Source organism: Diospyros lotus, chromosome 13 (genome assembly GCF_014633365.1).
Source record: "Diospyros lotus cultivar Yz01 chromosome 13, ASM1463336v1, whole genome shotgun sequence".
In the NCBI taxonomy this organism is placed as follows: domain Eukaryota; kingdom Viridiplantae; phylum Streptophyta; class Magnoliopsida; order Ericales; family Ebenaceae; genus Diospyros; species Diospyros lotus.
This window is the reverse complement of record NC_068350.1, coordinates 16,401,101-16,418,111: the sequence shown is the minus strand read 5'-3', so window position 1 is coordinate 16,418,111 and position 17,011 is coordinate 16,401,101. Positions and strand designations below refer to the sequence as shown.

The 17,011-nt window shown below is 37.9% G+C and overlaps 1 protein-coding gene across 1 annotated transcript; it reads right to left on the bottom strand.

Moving 5' to 3' along the window:
- Nucleotides 1-619: 619 nt before the first annotated feature.
- Nucleotides 620-16,761, bottom strand: LOC127788267 (selT-like protein). Its single transcript, XM_052316386.1, has 4 exons — nucleotides 16,521-16,761; nucleotides 16,357-16,430; nucleotides 15,054-15,372; nucleotides 620-996 (listed from the first exon to the last, which is right to left on the bottom strand). Exons 1-4 carry the CDS (start codon nucleotides 16,704-16,706, stop codon nucleotides 865-867), a joined length of 711 nt encoding a protein of 236 aa, XP_052172346.1. The 5' UTR covers nucleotides 16,707-16,761; the 3' UTR covers nucleotides 620-864.
- Between the last annotated feature and the right edge of the window lie 250 nt (nucleotides 16,762-17,011).

Below are 17,011 nucleotides of genomic sequence, written 5' to 3'. Positions count from 1 at the left end.
GTGTTGGCCATGAGATGCCCCAAAAGAAAGGTATTTAAAAAAAAGCAGTTCTCAATGTTTACTGGTGTTATTGCCAAATTTACAAATATGTTTTTCTTGACAGTAAAAAGCTATTTTCGGTTGTGAAGTGAAAGCAAAATCTTGGAGGTTCTACAAATTAAACATGGAAGAATAAAATAAAAATCTAGATAAAATTACTCAATTCAACATTTAAAATTGCAAATATTACACCTAATAATATTACATGTTAACATCTCTGTCAATACCCTTTCTAGTAATTTTACTGTTGAACACAGATAACAGCAAAAAGGTTATATGAAGTAACCAACAGAACAACTGTTTTTTAATCATAAAAAGCACTTTTAACCGAAGTGATTTTACGCGAGCAAATCTTAGTTAGGTAGAAAAAGATTCCGACCTACTTTGCCAGAGGGATCTATTTTTCAATGGATTAATGATGATGATGATATAGAATCTTCATAGAAATTCTTCAACACAGAAAATGATGAGTCATAGATCTCAATATGTTCAGATCTGAAAAAAGACCTGCAATTTGTTCAAAATTTGAAAAATGTCGTAAAGACTTGAAAGCGGTAAAGCATCAACGACACAGCATCACTGTACCAAATTAGGCTGGCATATATGACCACATTCCATCCTCAATAAACAATTATTGCATTTCTGGAGCGATATATAGCTGTAAGAGGCTTTTTTCTCTATCGTGTTCTGCCCATTACAGTATGCACTCCAGTAGATAGATAATTCCATATTAAAACAGGCTGGCCCATTTCTTGAATTTGGTGAATTCCATTTCCATCTGAGAGTTCTATATTTTCTTTTAAACACCCCTATGCTATTCTCCTATCAAAACCCACTAAGACCAGAGGGATCCCTCAACACGCCATCAACAATTCTCGAACTTGCGATCATTCTTCCAACAAGATCCTTCAACTCAATCTCACCAGGAAACCTCTGCTCCTTAAGTTTCGAGAAAACCTGCCATTCCCATGATTATAACAGATAATGACATTTCGTGAGAGGAACCAAGTCAAAACTTTCAAAAGATACAATGTGTTGCTTCAGAAGAAAGCTAACCAACTTTTATCAGCATCTTTAATTTAATTAATTAATGCACATTTCATATGACTGATATAGAGCTAATTATGATGGCAAGAAACTAAATAAAAATTGCAAATAATCAATTATTCCATTTTAAGCAAGCAAGGTATGGATGATACTTGGGAAAAAAATGGAGAAAGGATTGAATGGTAGGGTGCCAGAGCATGACAAGCCCAGGAAGCAAATCTTAATGTCAATTATCAGGACATGAGCATTTCCACCCAAGGGCTGGAAAAGGCAGAAGCATGTATAGGATACCAAGGAACTACAATAAAAAACTGTTGGTGCACATGGCCACAAGGAGTGCTATATTATCATTAGCTACTGTGGCATGGAATGCCGTCGCCACACCCTCATATTCCACAAGTTAACCTTGTTGAGACGAGGCAGAATAAAAAAATCCTGTCATATATCCTGGTGGTTATCTCTATAGTTGAGAGATGATGGTTGGGTTTGGCTGAAAATTTAAGCTTAGATCTACAAAATTTCGGCCGTTGGATTTTGTTGGTTTTTGGATATGTTGGTCAATAGAGATAAGGGTGTCGAGTGGTTGCTTTTGATTGCCGAAAACTACTGGCCACAATGGCCGGTGGCAACTGTTAATGCGTTTTTCAATTCTAGCCAAAAATTAAGGGGATTAATTTTTTCAGTTATAGATTTGCCAATTACATATTTGAAACTCTATTGATTTTTTATTTTTTATTTAAATTTAATGTCAATAGTTATGGAGAGATATTTCAAAAGGACAACTCCATTTTCCATTGAAGAGGAAAATGTTAATAGAAAGAAATCTAATGTTGCTAGGAATCAAAGTGAAACTGATATTATTCAACAAGAAAGTGATATTTGCATTGAAAGTAATGTTGCTCGGGATTAAAGTGAAATTCATGATAAAGAAGATATTCAAGTTGAAATAGATATTCGGGATGAAGCTATTCATAATAGAATTGATGTTAACTTCCTACAGATCCTGGACAACGAATTCCAAATATAGAATATGATGTTAATGTCCGAGATGAAATTCAAAGAGCATACATACAATTGGGTCCTTGTCAACCTCGTAAGCATAAATTTCTACAAACAAAAATTAGAAAATCAACATTGAGACGTTTCCAAGCTTATTGGTTAATGAATTTCCTTCTTGGTTAGAATATAGCATAAAAAAATATACAACATTTTGCTTCTATTGTAACGAGGAGGTAATGACACTTTTGTTGAAAGGGGGTTCTCAAATTGGAAAATGAAAAAAAAAACTTCAAGAGCACATTGGAAGTCACAACAATTCACACAATAAAAGCTCAAATTAAGTTCGAAGCCCTTATGAATCAAGAGAAAGATATTCGGGTAATTTTCTTGAAGCAATCACAACAAACATAAAATGACTATAGAATTTGTTTGGATGCATCAATAGATTGTGTTTGATTTCTTTTACGACAAGGACTTGCATTTCGTGGACATGATGAATCTGAAGATTCAAATAATCAAGGAAATTTTCTCGAACTATTGAACTTTTCGACAGATCATAATGATGAGATTAAGGTAGTTACTTTCAAGAATGCTCCTAAAAATCTCAAACTTACATCACCCAACGTTCAAAAAGATATTGTAAGTGTTGTTGCTTTTGAAACAATAAATGTCATTATCAACAAGATTGGTGATGGGTTATTTTCTATTTTAGTTGATGAATCTCATAACATATCAATTAAGGAACAAATGTCTATTGTTTTGGGTTATGTGAATAAGAAGAGATGTATAGTTAAACATTTTGTAGGTATCGAACTTGTTTCAAGTACCACAACTCTCTCACTTAAGGATGCTATTGATAATTTACTCTCTCGCTTAGGAGGTCTACTTTGCCTTTTCTACCTATCTCTTACAACATTATACTTTTGTAAGTTAAGCTCACCCTCAACATCTAATTCATCCCTACACTCTTCTTGAGGGTCAAATTCCTAGTCTCCTACTGATTCCTCAACCTCCTCATGATGATCCAAATCATAATTTTGAGGATTATCAATATTGGTACTTGGAATTTCATCTTGCCACTCAATGTCTATTGATTCTGTTGTAGGAGACGGTTGCTCATTATCCTTTTCTTGCAGGCCTTTAGTTATGGAATTTTCGTGAAAAATGACATCTCGAGTAATGAGAATCTTTTGGCTTTCAGGTTCTAGATTCCACAGCTTGTACCTCTTTACCCCAGTCGGGTATCTAATGAAAATACATTTCTTTGCTCGGGAGTCTAACTTTCTTTGTTTCACATGGGCATATACGATACACCCAAATACCCTCAAGTGTTCTAGATTAGGTTTATGCCCAATCCATTTCTCATAAAGGGTTTTAAAACTAATAGCTGCTAATGGTGATCTATTCATCACATATACAACATTGTTCACAGCTTCTCCCCAAAATGCCTTAGATAGATTTGCATGAAATAACATACACCTCACTCTCTCTAGAAGTGTCCTATTCATTCTTTCTGCAAGGCCATTTTGTCTAGTATTCCCAATGGCAGTTAGATGTCGAGCTATCCCACTATCCTTGCATAAATCCGTGAATTCCCTATTGCAAAATTCAAGGCCATTATATCAGTCCTTATTGTTTTAATTTTCTTCCCCTTCTAATTTTCTATCATGGTCTTCCATGTCTTGAAAACTTCAAAAGTCTATTCTTTGGACTTCAAGACATAAGCCAAAACCATCCTTGAATAATCATCTATTATAGATAGAAAATATCTTGCTCCACCATGAGTAAGAGTCTGGGTAGGTCCCCATAGATCACTATGTATATAATCTATGTTAGTGCAGGTGCTCTAGACCTAATCAGATTGGGCACGTAGTACACTGACAATTGCAATCATATTTATTATTGAATAAAGAGTTATTCAATTACACAAAAAGTCATTCTATTAGTTTCTTGTTATTATTATAATGACCGAATAAAACTAAATACAAGTCCATATAATGTATACTGTGATTAATCTATAAAGATATGAGATGATGCATCACAGTTTTTAGACATCATTAAATGTCTCAAGTCATAAAAATGTCAAAAATGGACATTGACAATTACGGTAAGACTTGTATGTGCTATGTTTTTGCTATGTGATAACAATTTGGGTCTCACACCCATAGGTACAGGGATGCCTAGACAAGTACACGAGTGATTAATGTTGAAGAACGTGTCACTGGACATGGCTCGACATGAGAATTCATTTTGGTTATATGTTAATGGAATTTTCATACGAGATGGGTGTAACTAATCATTGGACTTGAAGTTGTCACGGTCATCTCATAAGAAGACCGGTATGCTTTGACATCGTTTCAATGGGTCTAGACAAAGGATGCACGTGGGCGATCGCTGGGCATATCGTGAGGCTTATGAAGATGGATGCATAACCAAGATATGACTCGTCTATCCCTTGATAGAGGATGATGTATCTAAGGGGCATTTGGTGGATATTCACTTTAAATCTATGGCCATGGTGAGAGAGATCAATAAGGAGTTATTGATTTACTTTCTATTAAGTGAAAATATTCGGATGATTGAAAAAAACTCATGTGATTGTAATCAAGCAACACATCTCCAGACTTGAGATCACATAAGATACATTGACGAGAGGATCGAATTACACTGTAATCATGCTCGTGAAATGTTATTTGCAGATTATGAATTCTTCTGAATAATTGGGTAGGCATGACTCATGCCTTGCTAGAGACCAATCTTGTCTTATGTGTTCGTACCGACACATTACCAACATATTCGGAAGTCTAATGAGTCATACGCAAAAGGTACAGTCCTTGGGTTAAACTATGAGAGTGGACGTATGGTTAAGTGGGACACTTCGGCAAGAAGTTGTGCCGTTATAAGTTCTCACGAAAAAAGAACAAATAAACGTAATGACGTCGATGTGACGAGAGATTGTCATAAAGGAAATAGTTTCCTAAAATGGCAATTGATTAACTTAGAAAAGAATTTCTAATTTAATAATTTGGGCTTAAATTAATACTTGGGCTAAATAAAGTATTTGGGCCAAATATTAAATCAAATTAATATTTGGACTAAATTAGATTTGGGTCAAATATTAAATTAAATATTAGATTTGGGCCAAATATTTTATTTAAACTTATAATTGGATTTGGGCTATTTAATTAAACTTTTAGTTGGACTAGAATAAATCCATTTAATTAAGTTCCTAGTTAAACTAAGATAAATGGGCTGACCCAATCCATTAAGGTTTAAGAAACCCTAGAGGCTTCTTTATAAATATCCCTTTAAGGGTTGCCCAAATCAAGCTTTTATTTTTATGATTTTTAAGAGTTGAAAAATCATTCTTTTTCGTCCATACACAAGCCGCAAAAGGAGAAGGAGCTAGCACTCCCATTCCGCTCTTCTCGCCAACGGACGAGTGTCGTGTATCACGAGTTAGAGGCCGGAAGCTTGGACAGCTCAAATTCGCAAACGACTCGAAAATCTAAAAGTTAGATTTATTTTATTATGTATGTGATTGTTTGATTTCGACGTTAATCCAATCGCCGAGATCAGGGTAAGATTCAAAATTTTTTAACTACGCTGCTTGCCCTATAGCGATCTTGCTAAACTTTTAGTCTAGAGGTGCCTTTGAGAAGTGTATGGCATGTTTACTAAATTTCACCTTAGTAGACTTCCCATAAATGTAGGACTCACACTTATCTAGACTTGCCACATGATCTTTTCCCAAAATCCCTTGATTTGATAATTCTTTTAGACCAAGTTCACTTATATGTGATATTCTAAGGTGCCAAAGTCTTACCTGTGTGACTTACCTTTTCTCCAACTAACTGTTGCTTCTCCATTCAAAGTAGCAACTTGCAGCACATATATGCCATTTTGTTGTAAGGCCTTCATACATACAAAGGATCCTCTAGTTATCTTTAGAGTTTCTCCCTCTCCCTTAAAGCAGTGACCATTCCTAGACAATTCTCCAAGAGAAATCAAATTTCTCTTTAACTCAGGAACATGTTGTCACAAAAAAAATCCAATTTACCTATCTTTAATTTCTTTATTGTTGTAATTTTGGTTATTTCCTTTCTGTTGTAATTTGTTAGCTTTCCTTGCTGTCATTTTTTGTTGGGGATTAGTTAGCCTCTAGGTCCCACGTGTAATGGCTAAGAAAAAGACAAAAAGGTTGGTTGCAACTGAATGAGGGAGTAGGATCTGCTACAGCGGACCTATCCTCCCACGGTTGAGTATATATTCTCTCTAAGGCTATCTTGGAGGGGTATCGATGAATTGAATTCAGACTCTCTCTCTCTCTCTCTCTCTCACTCTCTCTCTCTCGTATTCTTCTCCCTCCATACCTCCTTGTTCTTATTCTGTTCTTAAGCCTCCTAATTCAATCAGAATTAGAAGGCCTGACCCTATCACGAACCATTCGTGACAATTTGGTATCAGAGCCATCATCCTCAGCCGAGCATTGAGACCAATACTATGGCAGAAGGAACTCGCATGAAGGCCTTAGAGTCACAGCTACATCAGTTCAGCTCGTCTATGGTCGACACCCAGAATTGGATAGAGCAGTTGGAATTAGGAGCCAACCGGAGTCATGAAGCGATTGTTGCGATGGATCGCAAGGTCAAAGTATCCATGGAAGGGTTGGAGCGAAGATTAGAAGGCTCTATAATGCGGGTGAGAGAGGACTCGGTGGCCCAAACGCAACCGTTCATGGTAATGTTCGAGTGCTAGAACAGGGTAAGTCTATCTCCCGAATTTTCGCCTAGAGAGAGAATGGAACCAATCCTACAAGGAAATGGGAGAGATAGAGGACCGGTTACCTCGGAGGTTGAGGCTGACCCAGAGGAAGAAGTGGAAGGGATGTTAAACCAGGGAAGAAATGGACCAGTAAATCAACATCACTCAGGATTTCCCATGCCTCGACTGGAAATTCCCACATTCGAGGGATTGAATCTTCGCTGGTGGTTAAGAAAATGTGAAAGGATGTTTGAGTGGTATAACATTCCAGGGGAACAGAGGGTGTCATTGGCATTAGTCTACTTCAATGAGGTGGTGGATGCCTGGTATCAAGGGAGCATAAGGCTGAGGAGGAATTATACTTGGGAAGAGTTCTTGGAGAAGTTGTGTGAAAGATTTGGGGAAAGGAGCATGGTAGATATCATAGAAGAGTTCAACAAAGTCAAACAGACCGGGAGTGGAATCCTATCAGGTGCACTTTGAGGAGCTAAGATCACTCATGATCCGGCACAATCCCCATTTATCAAAAACTTACTTTGTGTCTAGTTATTTAAGTGGGCTAAATGAGGAGCTTAGACCAATGGTTAAGGTGTTGAGGCCTTGAACTGTAGAACAAGCAGCTAAGAGTGCTTGTCTACAAGAATCGGCAGTGGAGGCTTTACTTAAAAAGCAGAGACAACAAACAAGGGGAATGGTGGATGGAGCCTCTAATATGGGGGGGTAAGGGGTATGGCAGAGAACCAATGAAGGTTAATAGTGGAAGTAGGGGTGGAATGGGCTTAGGCTCAGTACCGTTTGGGGATCAATTGAGGGAGCAGAGGAGGTTAGCGAGCCTCTGCTTCCGCTGTGGGGATAAGTACCACATTGGGCACCCGTGCAAAAGGCAAATTCTCCTATTAGAAGGGAATGAAGAGAAGGAAGTAGAAGTAACGGAAGAAGAGGATTGTGAGATTATGGAAGAAGAAGACAATGGTGAGATTCCATTCATGCCTTAAAGGGAGTAGCTAACAACAAAATCATTAGGGTGGAAGGACAAGTTAGGGAAGGCAATCTCATGATCCTAATCGATAGTGGGAGCACCCACAGCTTTCTCGATGAATGCACGGCCAAGCGGATGAAGTGTCCACTCTCGGGAACACCCCCCTTGAGTGTTACGGTGGCCAATGGCCAAAAGGTGCTGAGCAGGTCATCCTGTAATGGCTTCTGCTGAGAGATGCAAGGAGAGAAGTTTGAGGCAGATTTAAGATTGTTACAGTTGGGGGGTTGTGATGTGGTTCTTGGAGTAGATTGGATGAAGGGGGTAAGCCCCATCAACTTTGATTTCAACAAAATGGAGGTATCCTTTGAGAAGGGAGGAGGATGACATTATCGAGGAATAAGGAGATCTCTGGAAAAATGCTACAAAAAGTATTCAAGGGAAGATGGAATCAGTTGGCACAATTTTTTTCAATGGTGTCCATCGAGGAAGGATCAAATGATGCAAGGTGAGGTCAACCTTACTTTCAGTACACCCCAGGAGGTCCAAACCAGGTACACTACTTAGAAATCATTAATAAATTGTTGGTAGATTATGAGGATCTTTTTGTTGAGCCTAAATCTCTGCTCTCGGCTAGATTGTTTGACCATTCAATCCATTTAAAACCCAATATAGAAACCGGTTAAAGTAGGTCCTATCGTTATCCCCCAATTCAAAAGAATGAGATTGAAAAGATGGTTAGAGACATGCTTCAACAATCAATCATTCGACCTAGCCAAAGTCCTTTTGCTTCCCCAGTCCTATTAGTTAAAAAGAAAGATGGATCATGGCGATTTTGTGTGGACTATCGCCAACTTAATGCCATGACCATCAAAGATAAGTTTCCCATACCCTTGGTGGACCACCTTTTGGATGAACTTCAGCATGCTCGATACTTTTCTAAGCTGGATTTGCGTTCGAGTTATCACGAAATTAGGATGAAACCTGAAGATATCTACAAAATAGCTTTTAGGACACACCATGGGCACTTTGAATTTTTGGTGATGCCATTTGGGCTCACCAATGCCCCAGCTACTTTCCAATCCCTTGTGAACAGAATTTTTGAACCCTATCTTCGAAAATTTATACTAGTATTCTTTGATGACATACTTATCTATAACCCTACATTTGAGCAACACTTAACTCATCTTAAAACCACCCTTGATATTCTTAGATTTAACCAACTCTTTATTAAGAAATCTAAGTGTGCATTTGGACAAGGACAGGTAGAGTATTTGGGACACATTATATCAAAGGAAGAAGTAAGCACCGACCCAAAGAAGGTGGAAGCTATGATATCTTGGCCAAGCCCGATCTCGATGAGGGCCCTAAGGGGATTTCTAGGATTAACCAGTTACTACCGTCGGTTTGTGCAGAACTATGGGACCATTAGCAAACCTCTAACCGAGTTACTTAAGAAAGGAGGGTTCAGCTGGTGTATTGCGGCAGAGGAAGCCTTTGAGAAGTTGAAAGAAGCCATGAGCAAGGTGCCGATATTGGGACTGCCAGATTTCACTAAATCGTTTGTGCTAGAAACGGATGCAAATGGGACTGGTATTGGTGCAGTCTTAGTACAAGATGGAAGGCCGTTGACATTCCTAAGCCAGGTCTTGAGCCCTAAACATCAAGGGCTTAGCATATATGAGAAGGAATTCATAGCGATCTTAATGACAGTGGATAGATTGAGACATTACCTAGAAGGATAGAAGGAAGCAGGTTTGTGATCAAAACCAATCATGAAAGTTTGAAGTTTCTACTGCAATAGAAACTTCAAACTCAACTGCAAAAGAAGGGAATGGCCAAATTAATGGGTCTGGACTACTCAATCCAATATAAGAAGGGCAAGGAAAACAGGGCAGTAGATGCACTATCGAGATGTGATGAAAAAGGCAATAATGCAGCCATGACTGTTGTAATTCCAGATTGGTGCCTAGAGATAATACACAGCTATGAAGGTGATGAAAAAGTGAAGGAAGTGCTGGAAAGAGTGGTTGTGGGATCGGAGGAATTGGAAGGGTATACATTGGTGGATGGGTTACTAAGATATGAAGGCTGGATTGTGATAGGGGATTGTGCCAGCCTCAAGAGGAAGATTTTGCAAGCCCTACATGAATCTCCATTGGGGGGACATTCCGAGATTCAAAACACATATCTTCGAGTGAAACAACTATTCCATTGGCCGAGGTTAAAGACAAAAGTAAAGGAGTTTGTGTTAGCTTGTGACACTTGCAAGAGATGCAAGTATGAAAATATAGCTTACCTAGGACTATTGCAGCCCCTGCCAATACCCGAACAGGCTTGGTCGAGTGTATTAATGGATTTTATTGAAGGATTACCAAAATTAGAGGGAAAGGACAGCATTTTAGTAATAGTAGACTAATTAACCAAGTTTGCCCACTTTATAGGGCTGGCCCATCCCTACACAGCCAAAGAGGTGGCTAGGGTATTTTTGGATCAGGTGATAGCATTACATGGATCCCTAAGACGATAATTTCTAACTGTGACAAGATTTTTACAAGCCTATTGTGGCAGGAACTCATGAAAGCACTGGGAATTAAGCTAAATATGTCCACCGCTTACCACCCTCAATCGAATGGGCAAATTGAGAGGGTGAACCAGAGTTTGGAAACATATTTGAGGTGTGTATGTATCCTGCAACCCAAGGGCTGGCATAGGTAGTTGACTTTAGCCCAATGGTGGTATAACTCTAGCCACCACTCTTCTCTAAAAATGTCACCATTCAAGGCTCTCTTTGGGTATAAACCGCCTCTCCTACCTATTATAGGGAATCACACCTTTGTAGCCTCAGTCAAGGAATATTTACAACAGAGGAGAGAGGTATTATAGCAACTAAAACAGGAGCTGGCATTCGCTCAAAACCAAATGAAGCAAGTAGCTGATCGGAAGAGTGATCGACAGTTTACAGTGGGAGAGGTGTATTTGAGGCTGAAACACTCCCATCTTAAATCAATCACATGAGGGCAGGTGTCGAAACTCAGTCCCCACTATTATGGACCCTTTACTATAGTGGCTAAGGTGGGAAAGGTGGCCTATAGGTTGCAGCTTCTTGAAGAGTCCCAAATTCACCTGATTTTTCACGTCTCTCTCTTGAAGGAAGTAATGGGCACTGAGCTGGTGAATACAGCATTGTCATCCCTTCCTAGGGAAGAGAATAGAATGGAAGAACCGGAGGCCATATCGAATAGGAGGGTAATTTACAGTCAGGGAGCCCCACTCATTCAAGTGTTAGTAAAATGGAAGGAAGGATCAACAGAGAACAACTCATGAGAATACTTGCCTGATTTACTCAAACAATTTCCGGAAACAACTCATGAGAATACTTGCCTGTAGGACGAGAATTGTCCCACATCAATTGTTCATTCTACGAACAAATACCTTATATGTGCGTGTGCCCCTCCCCCTGATAACTACAGTTTTCGGGGGTGCATGCCCCTACATCATTTAGTCTAACATCTCCTATACCAAGAACCTTGCACTCATAATCATTTCCTAATAGGACTTTACCCCCATTAGTGTCCTGATAGTTCACAAACCAGTGCTTATTTGGTGTCATATGAAAAGAACATCCCGAATCCATCTGTTTTTCAGTTTTATGTGACACAACTAAGGCATCCGAACTATCATACCCAAATTCACATACCGAGGCTCCACCATTAGAAATATTTTTATCTTGTAAGTTCCTTTTTCTCTTAAGATAGTTTATTTTAATGTGCCCATCTTCATGATAGTAATAGCATTTAACTAGATTTTTCCCCATTTCTTCACTTAGACCTAGATTTTCCCTTTGTCTTAGGGTCTCTCTTGGTGTTCCTAGATCTAGCAGTCAACACATCTCCAGTGGGGGACTTTTCATCCAGTTTAAATCTTATGTCTTTAAAATTTAGGGCTCCAATTACATAATCTAAAGACAACTTTTCTCTATTGTGATGCAAGATATCTACAAAGTGCTCATATGACCGTGGCAAAAAGTGTAGTAAAACCACAACTTTATCTTCATCATCATATTTAACATTAATATTTTCTAAGTCTAGACAAATCTTATTAAATTCGTCAATATGATCTTACAATTTCGGATTATCTTTCATCCTAAAAGTAAAGAATCTTGCCTTTAGAAATAACCAACTTGACAATGTCTTTGTCTAGTAGAGGCTGTCCAATTTCTTCCATATCTCTAATGCCAAAGTCCTCTTGGAGGACCTTATCACCCAAGCTTAGAATGAGGGTATTGTACACCTTCTCTTCAATATTTGCCTTCTATTCCGCCAAGAGGATCTTAACTCCTCCTCCTACCTTTTCTTTTGACGACTCCTTTAGCACCTCTTTTAATCCAAGATTTCCAAGAAGCATTTGTATCTTAATTTTCCACAATGCAAAATCATTATTGCCATTGAATTTCTCAATATCATACCTTGAGGATGATGCCAATAGAGCCATTTCTTCATTTTGGTTTCTGTCTTAACTCCTTTGAGAGAATCTTGATTATGTGCCCATAGTTCTAGCTCTGATACCAAGTTGTTGAGTGAATGATCGAATACTAAGCACAAAATAACTCACTCTCACGCAAAAACAGAAAGAAACAAAAGACAAAAGGGTTTATCCTGGTTTGGACTTTGAATGAATCAAAGTCCTACATCTAGACTGGGGTCAATACCACATAATCCACTATCGAACAAATCAGTACACACACACAAAGCCTTCTCACACAGGCTTTCCTCTCTATTGTGAACATGAAAAACTAAAGGAAAGACATGACAGAAATATAGTCAGCCCCTCTATTTATAGAGGATAGAGGAGGCAGTAATTACAAGGCATAAAAGAAAACAAAAAGTCAGTACTAACAGTTACATGGTTAGTTACCGTTACAACGGCTTTTAAAACATAAAAAACATCTGATTCCTTTAATGCCTTTATTCTGATTTTAAGACTTTGTGCAAACTTCAACAAAAAGCAAAAGGGGAAATCCAAATGGGTGTCCGCCCCCAGCGGCGGCTAGCAGTCGAGGGGCCAATTAGGCTCGATTAATTGGGCCCGGTGCCTAGGGGTGTCGATTTGCAAGAAATCACGGCAACAAGGGGCCACCTAGGCCTCGTTTTAAAACACTACATCAAACCTAATTTGAAGCTACAACCTGTCAAGGCCAAAGATATGGTAGAAAGGGAGAAATATCAAACGCTTGTGGGTAGACTCATCTATCTGTCCCACACTCGCCCTGATATAACATTTGTAGTAAGTGTAGTAAGACAATTTATGTACTCACCAGGTTCACAGCATTTTGAAGCTACCTACAGAATTCTAAGGTACCTAAAGGGAACTCCTAGAAAAGGTTTGCTCTTTAGAAAACGTGGACATCTTCATATAGAGGTTTATACAGACACAGACTAGGCAGGCAGTGTTACTAATAGAAAATCTACATCAGGCTACTACACTTTTGTGGGAGGTAATCTCGTCACTTGGAGGAGAAAGAAACAAAACATGATGGCCAGAAGTAGTGCTAAAGCTAAATTTCGTTCAATTGCCCACAGGATTTGTGAGGTCATGTAGATAAAGAGACTACTAGAGGACTTAAGGGTCTCCGCTCCCTTACCGGTTAAGATTTACTGTGATAATAAAGTTGCGATTTTTATTGCCCAAATCCAGTACTCCATGACAAGATTAGGCATGTAGAAGTGGATAAGCAGTTTATCAAGGAGAAAATTGATAATGGGGTAATTTGTATGCCCTACATTCCAACAGTTGATCAAGTCACCAATTTTCTTACAAAGGGGTTACACAAAAATCAGTTTGAAAAATTAGTAAGCAAGCTTGCCATGGAAGATATCTTCAAGCAAGCTTGAGGGGGAGTGTAGAAATATTTTATTGATAACTCATATATGTTAGGCATATTCTTCTTTCCTTTTTTATCCTTTTCTTTCATGTTGTTCTCTTCCTCTATAAAAACCAAAGGGGAATCCATGTATCAATTTGAGATTGAAAATAGAGAACCATTTTCTCCATCTCCCTTTTGTTTATAGTATATATTGATTAGCATCAATTAATAAAATGGAAGCAAAGAAGATTAAAAATATTTAAACTTCCATTTTTTAGACAAACTAGAATTGACTACATTAAAATTCTTGTTTGATAATATTCTCATATTATCTTAAAACTAATAAATATTATATTTTCACTTTAAATGAGTACTATCAAACTATGTACAAAAACAATTACACTATTTTTAAAAATAATAAAATATGTGAAAAATGTGAAATAGTTTAGGACACCAGTGCAACTCCTTTAGGTTGAGTAAACCACTCAATATTTCTGGTCTTGAAAATATTACTCTCCGTTAAGGGATAAATAATGAGGATTGCATTACATAGCTAACAACAAATGTAAAAACTGTTGGATTTTCTAACATGAATTCTAGCACAAACATTAATTGGTGAACTAGAACGCAAGCAGCCGATCTCACAATACTGATATTAAGGCTTGATTGTTGTTGTAGTACTATATGGAACTAAGACATTGTACTAAAAGAAAAAATAGTACACTTCGTAATAAGTTTGGCAGCTATGATCCCTAAAGGTTCAATGCAGTTGAATGCTTTCAAGTTCCCCTTGCCCCAACCCAAAACAATCTTCTCAAAGGGCTCTAGCCATCCTACTCAATACTCACTATTATAGAATTTTTATGAGATGGTTAGAATTGTTATTCAAGGTAACCTTCAAATTGCCAAAATATGATAATAAATCATAGTAAAAAAGGTTAAAGCAAGGCACCAGACAACAAATGTTCTGTTGCTATTGGATGAATTGAGAGAATATGGATTAACTAATGGACATGGAATAGAATTTTTGCCATAGGATCTACTAGGCTACGATTCTAAGAGGCAACTTAAATAAATTATGAGAAAAAAAATAAAAGTTATAAGTGAAAGGCTTTTTAAAAAAATTCTGAGGAATTGAAAATAGAAAAAAATCAACAGTTTCCCTAATTAATTGAGGCCATTCAAGCAATTAAACCTAGGAAAAACATGCATTACGTACAGATTGTGATTGTAGTTAATGACTATTTCAGGCTCAAGATTTCTTGAAGAAAACCCTATGCTTTATGCACTGACTCTTAAGCAAAGAACAATTAATCAGCTAAAGTCTTGCATCAGAAAAAATAATCAAGAGAGAGGGCCTACCAATTCACCGTTAACAAACACCTCAAAAGCACCAGAACTTTGCAGCGTGGACTGAAGGACATTTCCAAGAAGCCAAGTAGTTGAAATTGTTCCAAATCTATTTGCACGCAGGGAGTAGTACCAAGGAGGGGGTGCCACAAATCCCAACCGTGGGAAAATTTGCTCACCTGCCATAGTGATACCAATTATCCCAAACTGAGCAACTGGCAGAATTTTGCCCAGCAGGCGTTTTGGAAATGGAGGAGGGTGATTTGCCAGAATAACAGTAATGCCAGGGAAAGCAGTTTCCAACATATTCTTCATTGTGACTGCAGTCCCTCTGCCAAAATCACCAGAAGCTACACGTCATTATAAATAAACCAGAGACCAAAAACAGTGCCTGGGAATACATTACAGAATTCCTTTAGCAGTTAAACATAAAACTATGATAAAAATAGACTCTGAATACCATAAACATGAGGGGGTGTTACAAAATTAAGGGAAAGAAAAGCGACCCAAATGCACAAACTGTCATTCAAGTATTCAGGTCAAGTTGGATGCACATTTCCCTCCATGTAAAACCTTCTTTGTACTGGCATATATTTCTTCCCTAACAGTGTGTTTGCAAGAAAGCCTCAGCGAAAATGGCATGATAATGGATGCAAGAGAGAAGACTCGTTTAGGAGAAACAATAGTAATGGAACGAAATGGAAAAATTTTCCATCCATTATCCTCCAAAGCCCTATTTTTTATCTTCCCTGAATTAGGGGAGAATGGATGGAAAACTTAATTTTGCATGTTAACAACATTAACCCAAGAGTTTTTAAGAGCTCAAATTTGCCCTTGACTTAACAAAACTCTATCTTTCCATTAAGTGGGCGGGTACTAATGGTTAATTGTTGTCTAATATCGTTCCAATCTATCCTGTTCCATTGCTCGCTCAAACAAGGAGAGAACATTTTACATTACTTTCCATCTCCTGCTCTCCCAAACAAGGAGAAATATTTTACATTTCATTGCACTCATTTCCATTCCATTACTAGCTCCCTCCTAAACAAAGCCTAAAAGTCCAGCCACTTTCAATTTTGCTCTCTTTACATAAAACACCCACAAACCAAAATTTTAGGGGGAAACAATTTGTCCGATGCAATCCCTCCCAAAAATAAGCCATTTACATATACATAAGCAATGACGTGGCTACTCTTGAATAAATAACACAGAGCTAGAAGAGTTAGTTGAAATAAGCCACCAAACATGAGCAAAAGAAGACAAGAAAAGCAAAGATACACCTATGTATAAACAAAGACACAAGCAAAACGCAAACCTGTAAGAACAAGAAGCGCAGAAGTTGATGTTGACGGTATTTCCGATGCCAATTGCACCAACGCCGCTTGCTTTCTGCAGATCGAGAACAACAGATTAGCATAAAAAGTAGAAAGGAAAAAGTTCAAAAAATTATCTTTTTCCGTTTTGGGGGGAGGATTGGACCTGGGTAGGGAAATCTAGGGTTTCCTGGACAACAGGTTGAGGAGGGGTTTGGTGGTGGTGGTGGTGGTTGTGGTGGCGGCCGGCGGGCTTAGGAGGTTGAGGTGGCCGTGGCGCGAAGAGATTGACGATATCTGAACACAATAGAAAGAGAGGCAACCCTAGCAGAAGAAGCTGAGCTCGATCCATGGCTCTTCCCAGAGAGAGAGAGAGAGAGAGAGAGAGAGAGGAGTAGGGGGGGGTTGCTCATGAATGCATGTTATTAACATTTAGTTGACCTTTTTTTCGTAATTTCATTGAAAAATAAATTTAATTATAATAATATTTTCTCTTTGTTATATAATATTATAATTATAATTATGATAATTTTTATTAATATTTTATTATATTAAAATTAGAAATAAGTACCAATGCATATCTATTACAATTGCTAACATTGTAGTACTAACAAGAATAATAACTGATATTAATTATAAATTCAAATTATTTATGTA